We start from the raw sequence: 13,469 nt of genomic DNA, 5'->3' as shown, positions 1-13,469 counted from the left end.
TTTATGTACTTCTGATATTACAGAAGATTAGCCATTTTTCTGCCAAGTTTTTTGGCTTTGTTTTTTTAAGCCTTGAAGTAAAATCCACTATTCTGGGAGTAAAAAATGTGGTTGAATACAAAGAAATTTACTAGGTATTGTGGGGAACAGTGTAGAAGTGCTGTGTAAATCGTCTGTAGTACTCTTTTCCTTTTGATTTTTTTTCTTTTTTTTTTTTACTATATCAGTACTTTAATACATCAATACTTTTAAGTCAATTGTAAGCTGAAGTAGCAGGCTTGATTTATCATGGTGTAGTAATTCAAGAAAGTGTATACTTCAGTTGTTGTTGGTGATGAATAGCATTTTGTAATTAAAAAAAAAGCTATGATATACAACATTGAAAAATCCAGAAACATGCAATAAAAAGTTAGGAAATGCCAGTCTTTGGGATACCTTCACCTCCGTATGCTTGCTTACTGTGATAGTCTTCTATGACCAAATTGAGTAGGTTTTTGTGTCTTGCCAATTCTGTCTGTCTTGGTACAATGTGTTGGAGTAGTTAACCAGGGTTGCTCAACGAAAGAGATGTTTCATGTTTTAAAAAAGGCTGGAACATTGCAAGAGAATTGGCTAGAGCAAGTGCTGTGTAAGTACTTTTCAAGAGAGTTCATGTGTATTAATCAAATTCATCACAGCAAGGAATTGTTTCACTTATGTATATTACAGATGACGAACTGTAAAACCAGATTTATAAAAATAATTCAAAAACAAGTTGAGCTTCATTTTCGTAATTATTATTAATTTCGTAATTGAAACAAGTATAAGCTGCTAAATTGTTGATGCTGGAATTCCTCAGGTGTGGGTTCCCAGATAATTGACAACTGAACCACTACTTTTGTTCTTCAATGTCTGCATTGGAAAATAGATGTTAGTTTGTAGATCACATGGATCCTCGAGAGAATACTATAGCTGTATTTGTGATAATTTTGTATTCTGTGTAAGGCTAGCTCCTTTGTGGTACATACAGCTGGAGGCTTCACATTGAATGGGAACTATGAAAAGAAGTGTCAAATATTTTGAATGACATACTTCTGAAAGCTTACATTGTATTCTAAATAAAGATTGCATGATTCATGTACAGTAGTACACTGCATGGACATTCCAAGTATTGAAACTTCCTAGCTTTAAAATTATTTTGTACTTTAAGCATTTCTTCAAGGTAGCTCTTTGAGACAATGAATCTCTGCATAAATGTCTGTCGGAAAAAGATATGTAAGATCACAGTTAATGGTGTTTCCTTGACTACTTTGGATTATTTTGTCTTTGACAGTGAAATTGACAAAAACATTGATTATATGTCGAACTTAAGGAGAGATAAATGGATGGTTGAAGGCAAACTTCGAAAGTAAGTTTCATTTCCTTAAATGTTACCACGTATTGCTTTTTTGCATTTGCTCAGATACGCTACTATATAGGCAATTGGTTCTTAGTTAAAAATTATCTGATGCAATTACAGATTTTCCAAAAAGTTAATTTAGAGTGTCCCAGCACCAGTCTTTTACCATACGCTAAAGAAGCATGAGATTCAGAGTGTTAGTGTCCCTCATAACTGGAACTAAGTTAAGTCCATTTTGTGTTATTTGGTTAAAAAAAAAAATTATATATTTTTTATTGGAATGTTACATGAGCAGTCAAATTGTGATTGACATTATCAAAGTTTATTTTGGACCTACCATACTTAGTAATGTTCATTCTGAAAGGCATTTTAAGAAAACATGGTTTTCATACAACAGTCACCCATTAAATTTTGCCTATTTATATTACATAATATTAACGTTTCCATTTTGTGTATGTTGCATCATTCCCTATAGTTAGATATTGTCTGTAGCATGCAAACATTGGGATGTTTTAATGTTTTCATTTAAGGTAAAATTGGAACGTTTTAAGACTGTTCAGCATCATACCCACTGTTCTCCCATCCTACAAGACAAAATTCCATACAGCAAGCATAATGGCTCCAACTACCAGGAAGCTAGAAGGCATAAATTTCATGAATCACAGGGGGTAAAAATGCATAGCCAGACTCTTTCTTTTTTCTTGGTCATCTTTACTTCTTACCAGGAATGGTGAATCCTTTCTTAGTCTTTGCTTTAGGTACTTGTGTTTCTAATCTTGTTTCTCCCTTTTTTCCCTTTAATGTATCTGCGAAGGAAGAAGGAAGAAGTAAAGAAGAAGGACAAGAGGGAGGTAGAGGAAAAAATAAGACCAGTAAAAATAACTCTCTACTAATACTGTAGATATCAGTCTGTATAGGGTTAATACATTTTATCCCTTAGGACAGTCCAAATACCTTTTTCTGTCTTCATCTGTATTTCTTCTAGGGGATATAGTTTAAAAAGTGTCGCTGAAGTTCTGATGTAGACAATTATTTGTTAGTGGAATGGGACCCTTGCCTGTTCTTGTCGCCTAAGGGACTCCTTAGTCTTTCTCTCCCTCCATCAAACTGTAAGTACTTGTAGATGTAGGATCCTCCATTTTCTCTCATGATCGTTCTTTTCTTTCCCTTCAAATAGTGGGCATAATACCCTGAAGCCCTAAGCCGCTCTTTCTTTCTACAATCATTTCTCTTTTTCTTGTGTTTTCTTCTCCTGTGTGGATGTGAGGTTTCAATAGTGCTTTTCCTACTTTAAAGTGTAAGTATTATGGGAGTACTCTGAGAAATTCTTCTTGTGCTTCTTTGAAGTCACTGGACTTGACTCATCTCTCTCATCTGTGGTTCAAAATCTTTGAATTTTTCACTTTTTTTCTGATGAACTCTCAGAAGCTTTAAAGAAGAGATTTCATTGACCGGTTAAAAACAATGCTGTCCTCTTCTGTCAGTTGGTGATTTTCATAGAATCTTACAACTGTTGTGGGGCTTCTCTGAAAAGAAACCTGTTCATTTAAGCCTTCTGTTTGGTCTTTCTTCAGCTTCTAAGCTTCATTCTTATGCATGTTATTTTCCCCATCCATTTTAGAGCTCAGGCTAGTTTTTAAATATCCCAGTCCCAGACAGTTTTAGGAATATCTGGTCTCTTGAATACTTGCCATGTGATTGACAGATACCTGTACACTTTTTACATGCACATAAACCTGAAAACAAAAGCTCTTTGTATGTGGAAAGTGTGTAGTGATAGAATAAAGGATTCTGAGGAATGAGTTTTATTTCAGCTCAGCCTGGTACCGGATTTGAGCATATGTGTCGTGTAAATCATCATAGGATGATGTCCAGATTGTCTTGAAGTATATACAAGTGGGACAAGAAGAGATTCTGCTTGTGTCAGAAGATGTTTTTACATATGCTCCTACTGTTGTTCAGATTAGTTTATCAACCGGATATTCGGGGGGGGGGGGGGGGGGAGATATGAAAACCTATGTTGGTAAGATGTAAGACAAAACAAAAAAAGCCCATTAGAATCCCAGGCTTCAAAAAGGAAAAAGCTGGTAGAGAGACTGTTGTTGTTGTTTTTTCTTATGGCTGTTGAACAGATTTCCTTGAGAATTAGATTATTTATGGTCTGAAACTGAATTCTGAGCTGCCTAGACTACACTTTCTACAGGGCTGATGGTCAGTGAGAGGTCACATTTATTGCCTTCACATTTAGGTGTGAATCTTGATACTAATCACCATTTTTGTGAAGGTATCTGTCTCATCAGTTCAATTAATCTTTCTTTGTCATCTGTATTTTGTATCACAGCTATTGTCAGAAGACTGTCTCCCTGAGATGAACCAGGTGTTTTTACTGCTAGATAATCATAACTTCAGTGTCTTCTTTTCCATTACATGTCTTCTTGACATCTCTTTTGTAGCTTGATCGATGTAAAAGGCAATAAAAATGAAATGTGGCTTCTTGAAGGATTAGATAATACCTATTTCTTCACAAAGCTTTGAAATTTTGAAATACTGCAGAACAAGTTTTTTTACAACAACGATGTTGTTTTTAACATTCCAGTGTTATGGCATACTCCTTGTAAGTTAATTTCTTTCCAATGAGGCCATCTCAGTTGTAAATGATAACGGTAAACCAAAAACAGTGTTAGACAGGGGTAGGAATTACACCTTGAATTTGGGTAGGAGGTAATTCTGATTTGGAAAACTTTCAATTTTTGAGACCCCAAGTGAACAGTCTTAAGAGAATGTGATGTTTAGTATTTTTTTTTCCTTGCTATTTGTTAATATTTATGTCATGTACAAAATTACGGGGGAGGCTTTCAAAAGGGGAATTTTATTTCCATGATCTAGTAAACATTACAGATTAGGAAAGCGTCGGCTTAAGTCACATATCTGAGTATTTGGTGGGTCACCCGTTCTTCTCTATAGGCCAATGGACTTAGTAATTCCTTCATAGGTTACAGAAGTCCTTTTAGTCTGTATGTGAGAGTTGGAAATGAAAGAGTTTTCTGAGTGAAGGTTTTCTTCTCTCAGCCATATTTGTAGGTAGTAGGAAGAAAATTGTGCCACCTCTTGACAAATCTGAACATTATTTGAAGTTACGTTCTCATTGATTTCTTCCTCTGTGCTACTTTGGATACAGACAGCTGCCTTGGGAGCTTGTACTGCTATAAAAGGAGGGCATCTTTGATTCATTTCCATCTTTATTTGTAGTGTCATGCAGGCTTCCTTTGGTGCTTTCCAGCATTTTATCTCTATTTTTGCTTTCAGTGAAAGTAGCCTTCTTCACTTGTTCTCATTTCTTTTAGGTATATAAATGAGGGTGTTTGTTGATCATTGAACTCATCTGCCAGCTTTTTTTATTGAGTTGTTTCCCAGATTATCTTCATCTAATTTGTCTCTAAAGTTGTTCAGTCACACAGCATTCAACGTTGCTTTGTTTGATAGTTTATTTCTGTGCATAGGCAGGAATTTCCAGTCCAGTTGAAGAGGATTTGATGGTCTGAAGTTACCCTAGTAAAAGTAGATCTTTTTCTTTAAAAAAAAAAATAAATAAATAAAAATTAATTCAGTGCAAGCCTGAGTAATGTTGATATTTGGTAAGACTAAAGCTTTTTGCACCACAGCTGAAAAAATAGTACTTGCTTCCAAAGTCACTGGAAGGCTTCAATTTTTTTGTCCAAAATATTCTAAGTTGCTAAAAATCCATTACTGATTGCAAAATAAAATCATAAAACTTTATAAATTCTTCAGTGGATAAGCCACTGCATTAAAAACAAATCCAAAACATTTCTAAGGCAAATAGCAGTCCCCTTGATGATTTCTTGCTTTTTAAAAACTGCTACTGTCAGTTGAGCAGTGACAGCTTCATTAAAATCTGTGCTGTTGAGTACTGGCATGGTTTTATCAGCATTTTAGAAAGCTGATACATTTGTCAGTGTACATTGACTAAGAAGCCAGTACTTCTACAACACTCATTGTATTTGTAGCCACTTGCTGTATGGAATATTGTGTTGTAGGATGGGAAGAGAGAGAAGTGCGACAAGGGAAAATTACGTACTGGTAATTGTGTTTGTCGTTACCGTTCTACTTTTCCCATCCTACCTTCTTCCAACCATCTCTTATAAAATCTTTGTCTTTTCTACACGTTTATGAATCTCTTCTAAGACAGTTGCATTTTTGGTCTGCATTATAAGTGACTGGTTAGGCCTGGCTATTTATACCTCCTGCGATTCAGCATGTTTGCCTGCTAGCTTCCTGATAGGTGGAACTATAATTTTTGCTGTGTGGAATCTTGTCTTATAGGGTTTTTATAGAAGAAGAAGGTCTACAACAACCATAATTACTGGTATGTAAGTTTCCTTTTTCTTTCATAAAAGGAAAAATGAGGGTTTGATGGAGTGATCTAGTAGTTTAGGTAGCTAATGTTTCTCAGAAGAGAAACTGTATCCAAAAATGGAAGAATCAAAGGACCGTACTGAAGTGAAATAATATATAAATTAAAAAAACAATAACAAACACACCACCAACAAAAACATAAAAATCTGAAATTAAAAAAAAAAATACTCTAACCATGCTGTTGCTATGCAAATGTAAGTAATTTCATACTTCCAACTTAGGAGTTTTTCTTTCGCAGGGGTTGTGGGTGGTGGATGGGGCAGGTATTTTATGTGATCATACTCTTAAATGCATAAAACAGAAGATAAAGAAATTGAAATAGTTCTTCTAGTTGTCCTTTCTGACTTCTCAAAACCACTTTTATGTTGCATTTCCTTTAAATGGTTATGCAATACAGCAGTCCTGGGAGAAACAGATTCTCTGCAGGACTGAATAAGTTGAAGGGCTTTCTGCAGTCCGATTTTTTTTTCCTGTTGGTTAATGACAATAAACAGGTAATACAGTATCATTGTAGAACAGAAGAACTAATTTGAATCTAAAATGTATGGTTCACTTTCAATCACACAGGAAGAAAGATATGTTTATGCTACAAACAAGCTTCATAATTTCACTCCTTGTCATGTTTTCAAAGGCTTAGAATAATTCATGCCAAAAAAACTGGCAAAAGAGATGCTACAGGAGGTGGTGACATAGGAGAGGAACAGCAGTCTTTGGAAACACCAACACCAGGCCGCAAACGCAGACGAAAGGGTGGGGACAGTGATGATGATGATGATGACGACGATGATAGTGATGATCAGGCAGATGAGGATGAGGAAGATGAAGAGGACAAAGAAGATAAGAAAGGAAAGAAGGCAGAAGTTTGTGAGGATGAGGTGAGGGATTTTAAATATACTTAAACAGAATTAACTGGTAAATTAAAAATTGTTTCCTTTCTGTTTCTCTGCAACATGGTACTATTTCCCCAAAATCTTAAAATAAGAATGAAGGAAAAATAGTTTACATCCATTGTTTTTAAATTTTTTGAATAAGTTTATTTTCCAGAGTGTGTGTGTATGTATATATTGATAGCTTCCTGCTTGTTTTGACTTCATTTTAATTTTCCTGAAATTCTGCGAGATTGTACAAGATCCTGAGAGCTGTAGATTTTTTAGCAAACGTGCATAACTGAAGTTTCCATTAGTGGAAAATAAAGGTCTTTTTTTTAATTAACATAATAGTAAAGAATTGTAACCTTAAATTTAACATTATCTGTTATAAAACTTGCCTGTGATTTTACTGTGTGCTTCTTCCTAACTTTTCTAGGTTAATGAGTATTGGAGAAAGTGAATTTCATTCCCCAACTTATTTGATCACAAGATGATAAAATTTTTACTAGCCAATATCAGATGCAGGAAGGATCACTGAAACATTTTTAGTTTTTTGAGCTGAACTCTTTCTACTGCTGACAAAGTGAATTTTTGGTACAAGTGCCACAAGTCCACAAATTTCACTGTAGTATTGCGTGAAACCTGATAAAGGAGACAAGCAATACCAAATACTAACTTGTAGCACTGGGTGTTGCACTTTGCCAGAAAATGACATATTTTTGATATATTTGTGTACGGTTTTTAAAATTCACATTAAAGTTTTAAGAGTGCTGTGAATATGTCTGTTCAAAGAGTGCATGCGCGTAACGCTAATGTGGAAACTCAAATCTTTGGAAACACTCTTCGTTAGAAATCCAGCTAGTTTCTAGTGTAGGAACAGTCCTTTTTGCCACTATTGAGAATTTATTACAAGTATAACTAATTTGTATGAATCAAAGAGACCACCTGAGAGGTATAGCACAATGTTCTTACAAACTAATATTTTAGAATTTAAAATAGATAATATTTGCATATCTAATCTCACATTCTTCTCCTAATCTGTTTCTTTTAAATGCAATCTTACAGTTTGGTGCACTGCACATCTTACAAACAGAAGTCCTATAACACCTCTAAAAAAAAAAAGATTTCCATTGCATTTGTGCTGTATGTGGTATTTCAGATGGCTTCACTCTGGTACTCTTTTACAAAGCCATGAAATAGAAGACCAGTGTCCTATGTTGCAAGTAATTTGGAGCTCCTAGGATTTTTTTTAAACTCACTGTTATCCCCAAAGACTTTCTGGAACTAAATTAAAATTCTTGTTATGTAAACGACTAATCTTTTAAACTGTGACAAGAAAGAGGGGGAAATAGGCTTATAGGCTAATAGGCTTAATCACAGGTGCATTCCTCTTCAAAAATTAAGACGATTAATACTGGAAATGTTACAGCAGATTTGCTATTTATGTGACTCTACAATTTCTTGTAGACATTTTAAATAAGATGCAAGTTTGCTCTCACCAAAGACTGACTGATAAGATTTTGACAGGTTACATTATTTCATGTATGAAAAACTCTTAAGTGAACTTGAATATCCAAAAAACTTCATAGGAAATAAGATTAAATTCTATAGTTTTAAGTGTTTATGCACAAACTGAATTATCTCTTCCAGTAAAAGAATGTTTTCAGCAAACGTTTGGCCACCAGCTTTCTCCTGCATATGCAGTAGTTAATGCTACTCAGAAAGACGGGTCTTTTTCCAGTTATGTTGTTTCTTGTCAAATATATCCAACATGTAAAATATTTGAACATTTTTACCCTTAGGATTTGCCTGTCACATTTGATGTCTCATTTTCTGTTACATCTTTTCTACTGTAATGTTGGTAAGATAGAGTTAGTATGATTTTATCATGAAATAGATTTGATGTGACAGTATATTTGGTGATTATAGGATGATGGAGACCAGACAGCAAGTGTTGAAGAACTAGAGAAGCAGATTGAAAAACTGACAAAGGTGAGAGATCATCTATCTTAGTTATAATTCAGATTTGATTGCTGGATATCAAGAGTTGGACTATAAGCCGTCACCTTCGTCACCCTCTGCCTTAATATAAATTGAACTCAGGATCAGCTTTCATTTAATAAAAATGTGAATGACGATGCTGTTTATGACACCCGAATTGTGAGTTTAATCCAAAGAATGATTGTCTGTTGCACTAGTGGATTTGACTCAAGAGAAGCTTAGAAAGCTGTTATTGATATCTGTGCACATCTCAAATCTTTGTTAGCCATACGTAACTTCTGATTTTAGAAAGTGATCGTAAAGCTTTGTGTACAACAAGCAATGATGTTTTTCATTATGCAAATGACTGCAGTTCTCATTTCTTCCTATAGTTAGCTAATTGCTACAGCTATGTTCCAGGCCAATAAAGAGAGCTATCTTTGCTTCAGATTTTTAAAGAAATAACGGAATAGAAAGAGAAACATAAATTCTGAAGAAAAAGTGTTGTAGATTGGGCTACTCATGGACCATGTATTTTATTAACAAGTTTATTCTTTCTATCAGAAAATATGATGTTTAAAGCATTGTCTGCTGGCTTCTCTCATGTGCCAATTTGCAAAAAAATTAGCAGTCCAGAATTACACCTGACTTCCAACAGTGTTAATTTAGTGGTGAAAAAAGTGAATAAATGAACTGAAATTCTTGTTGTCTTCCCTCGTAGAACTGTTTGTTTGAATATTCTTTAATGAACCAGTTAAAATATCTCATTAATTTCCCATCAGTGGCTGCAGTAGCACACCCTGGTTGGCTATGTTCAAGTGCTCTGTATTTGCTGTTATTGCTTAATTGATTGGATTTGAGTTGTTCTTGAGCAATGTTGTCATTGATCCTTCTGTTCTGTGAGTCTGTGTTTAAAAGTCAGGCTCTAGCGTTAAAAAAATGTGTTTTTAGAGGAAAGCTGATAAACGTAAGGTGAATCAGAATACGATTGCCTTTTTTAAAGGCCTCTCTCTAAGTAAAATAATGAAGGCAGCAACCGTGAGTGGAATATCACATAGCACGCAAAAAGATCTTCTCTAAAAGAGCCTACTTATGTGACTCTTGAACTTCTGTTCAGTCGGACAGTTAGAAGATGTTTTGTTGTAAAGGTTGTTGATGTTTTGTGTTGTGTGTTGTTTTTTTATCTATTCAATCATGATGATTTCCTTTTTTTAAAACAGCAACAAAGCCAGTATAGAAAGAAATTATTTGAAGCTTCACACTGTTTGCGTTCAATGATGTTTGGTCAAGATCGTTACAGGCGCCGGTATTGGATTCTCCCCCAGTGTGGTGGTGTTTTTGTAGAAGGCATGGAAAGTGGTGAAGGTAAGAAGCATTAAAGAATAATGTCATGTCAGGGCTTACCTTGCCAAGACATGCTGCCAGTGTCTGTAGGCAATACTTTTGTGTAGTGAGGTCTTTAGGCTTTACCTCCAACCAGAGGCTAAAGAAGTAACTGTCAGTAAACCTCTTGTACTCATTTGGCGCTTTCTGATACTACCTTTCTGGTTGTGAGACAGTTAATATTTCTTTCAAAATGAGTGTTAATCATTTGTCAATTAATAAAGTTTTCATATTTACATACTTCTTTTTTTTCTTCTTTTTTTCTTTCTGAATTGTTTTCTCCCAGGCACTAAGTGATAAGATGAGGGGAAATGGACTCAAGTTGTGCCAGGGGAGGTTTAGGTTGGATATTAGGAGAATTTTCTTTACTGAAGGGGTTGTGAAGCATTGGAATAGACTACCCAGGTTGTCATCACCATCACTGGAGGTCTTCAAGAAACGTGTAGATGTAGAACTTAGTAGCGTGGTTTAGTGGTGGACTTGTCAGTACCAGGGTAAAGTTGGGCTATATATAATCTTAGAGGTCTTTTCCAACTGAATGATTCCATGATTCTAGTTATTTCTCTGTGGCAGTGAACTCTGCATATGAAAGCTAGGACAACCACAGAATATATGGATATTCATTTCTTTCTGTCATTTTCAGTAGATATTTGTTTTGGGTACAAATACACAGAATATTCCATGTTTAAAGATTTGATATGTATCTGTGTGCTGGTTTGGTTTGGACAGAGTTAATTTTCTTCGTAGCAGCTCAGATGGTGGTACGTTTTGGATTTGTAATGAAAGTAGTGCTGATAACACCAATGTTTTAGTTCTTGCTAAGCACTGCTTACACAGTTAAGGCCTATTCTGTTTCTCAAGCTGCCTGCCAGTAAGTTGGGTGGTACACAACCAGGACAGCTGACCCCAAACCCGAACAGGCCAAAGGCATATTCTGTATCATATGATATAATGCTAAGCAATAAAATGGGGGGGGGGGAGTTGGTGTGGGGACTGCCTTTTTTTGTGGACTGGCTGGGCATCTGTCAGCTGGTGGTGAGCAATAGCATTATTTCCTTTGGTTGTTTAGTTGTTTGTTTGTTTGTTTGTTTTTCCTTATTAAACTGTTTTTGTCTTATCCCACAACTTTTCTAACTTTTGCCTTTCCAATTCTCCCCATACCACTGGGGGAAGCAAAGTGAGTGAATGTTTGTGTGGTACTTAACTGCACAGCAGGTGCCAAAGAGAACCTGCATGTGCTTTGGAATTTACTTCCTTGGGTAAAGTCAGAAATGTTTTCCTTTAAAGAAGGAAAAAAAAAAAAAAAAACCAAACAAAAAAACCACCAAAGTCAATTTAGCATGCAGGGAGGTAAAAAATAAAATCATTGCTTATATAACAAAGTTGATAAAAATGGTCTAAATTATTTGGTCTGTTGTATTTTGTATGTGTTTTTGTACAATTTTAGGTCTAGAAGAAATTGCAAAAGAAAAAGAGAAGTTAAAAAAAGTAGAAAGCATTCATATCAAAGAAGAGGTATTTGAGACCTCTGAAGAAAAATTACACTGTTTAAATACAACTCACTGTGAGCAAAAGGAAGATATGAAAGAAAAGGACAACACCAATTTGTTTTTACAAAAGCCAGGATCATTTTCAAAACTGAGCAAACTCTTAGAGGTAGCAAAAATGCCACCTGAATCTGACGTTATTTCCCAAAAACCTACTGGCAGTGCAGCAAATGGATGCACGTTATCCTATCAGAGTTCCTCCCAAAACTCTCTGTGCAGTCTTCAGCCCAGTGTATCACAAAGTGGCAATGAGAAGTCCGATTCTAATAATCTTTTCAGTCCCATTCCAAGCGGGACAGGAAAGTTTTACAATTCTCCACTAATTCCAAGTGATCAGTTGTTAAAGACTCTTACTGAAAAGAGCAGACAGTGGTTCAGCCTTTTACCGAGAATACCCTGTGATGACATGTCAGTCACCCATATAGATACACCAGCTACTACAACTTCCCTTACTCCTCAGTCACATCCACCATCAAAGTCACCTTCACCTGTTCCATCACCTCTTCTGGGCTCAACAGCTGCACAGAGTCCAGCAGGATTAAGTCCTTTTGCATTGCCACCACTGCAGGTAAATAAACAATTATGTTTTAAGTAGTGTGAATTTGCTTTGTTTATTTTGCAGAATTTCTGCTGAGCTGAATTATTTCACAGAAGTGGTATTATGTCTTCATTTCTTCTCTTTTTGCTTGTTTCTAAATGTTAATAGGTCGTTCCATGTTACAGATGCTTTATAATAGAAGTTTTTTTACTGAAAAAAAAGATAAGATGACGTAAACCGATGTCTGATATTTTGTGTGTATATTTCAGAAATTTGATTTTGGTTTTAGGGATTGGCCATGGTATTAAATGAAAAACAGATTTCAGAAATTTGACCCTGCCCCCTTCAAAAGCTGCTCTTCCTGAAGCATTCACAGGATCCTAACAAGAATTATTACGTTACTGCTGTGTTTTTTTCCTAAACTACTCAAAGTACTGAGTAAAGGCCTCCTTTATGTTTTAATTACTGCTTGAAAATTAGCATCCTGATCATAAAGCAGGTTTCTGGATAATACTGAAAAATACCGGTTGTGATTGTGTTAAAAATATTTTCTGTGTAGCAGATGAAGAGTGGACTACCTATAATGGGACTTCAGTTTTGTGGATGGTCTACAGGAGTTCTCACTTCAAATGTTCCATTTTCATCTCCTTTACCTGCTATTGGATCAGGGTTGGGATTATCAGAAGGAAATGGTAACCCATTCTTGACGTCTAGTGTTCCTACAAGTAAAAGTGAATCACCAGCACTACAGACTGAAAAAATAGCTTCTGCTCCCTGTACAGCAGTGGAAGTAGCCAAGCCGGTAGATTACCCAAACCCAAAACCCATACCAGAAGGTAAGTATGAACAATTAAATGGAATCGTCTGAAGGATAATTTCTAGTGCTACTGTGCTGTTACAGTTTATTTTTTATAATTTCCCTACTGAATTTCTCAAATCTGATTATTATCACATTAAAAACACCTGTAAAGTATATAAATACTTATATATATACTTCTCTTGATTTAGAAATGCAGTATGGGTGGTGGAGGATTACCGATCCCGAGGAACTAAAATCTTTGCATAAAGTGCTGCATCTCAGGGGAATAAGAGAAAAGGCCTTACAAAAGCAAATACAGAAACACATGGATTATATCACTATGGCCTGCATAAAAAATAAGGATGGTATGTAATTGGTATTTATCTTACATATGGTGTTGGGGTCCCAGATAAGAAAACTTGCAGAAATCTCTCCAAGATGTGTTTAGATACAAAGGCAGAGTAGCAGCCAGAAAAAATGTAAAGGTCTCATTATAGTTGCCTTTTTACCAGCCTTGTTCTGGAAAGTTGCAGTGTTGGAG

At 35.5% G+C, this 13,469-nt stretch overlaps 1 protein-coding gene across 22 annotated transcripts in view; it reads left to right on the top strand.

Moving 5' to 3' along the window:
* BAZ2B (bromodomain adjacent to zinc finger domain 2B) overlaps positions 1-13,469 on the top strand; it is a 142,822-nt gene that overhangs the window by 118,483 nt on the left and 10,870 nt on the right. For 17 of the 22 annotated variants that reach the window (XM_048054000.2, XM_048054003.2, XM_048054001.2 and 14 more), the window contains 7 exons: positions 1,313-1,387; positions 6,444-6,687; positions 8,611-8,673; positions 9,882-10,026; positions 11,492-12,159; positions 12,689-12,965; positions 13,138-13,293. In XM_048054000.2, coding sequence (XP_047909957.1) covers positions 1,313-1,387; positions 6,444-6,687; positions 8,611-8,673; positions 9,882-10,026; positions 11,492-12,159; positions 12,689-12,965; positions 13,138-13,293 — 1,628 coding nt within the window. The remainder of the gene's footprint in view (positions 1-1,312; positions 1,388-6,443; positions 6,688-8,610; positions 8,674-9,881; positions 10,027-11,491; positions 12,160-12,688; positions 12,966-13,137; positions 13,294-13,469) is intronic. The other 5 variants (XM_048054016.2, XM_048054014.2, XM_048053997.2 and 2 more) reach the window with 1 other exon arrangement.

The sequence above is a fragment of the Anser cygnoides genome, chromosome 6 (assembly GCF_040182565.1).
Source record: "Anser cygnoides isolate HZ-2024a breed goose chromosome 6, Taihu_goose_T2T_genome, whole genome shotgun sequence".
Taxonomy (NCBI): domain Eukaryota; kingdom Metazoa; phylum Chordata; class Aves; order Anseriformes; family Anatidae; genus Anser; species Anser cygnoides.
Note: the sequence above shows the minus strand (reverse complement) of the source record. Positions and strands in the feature narration are given on the sequence as shown.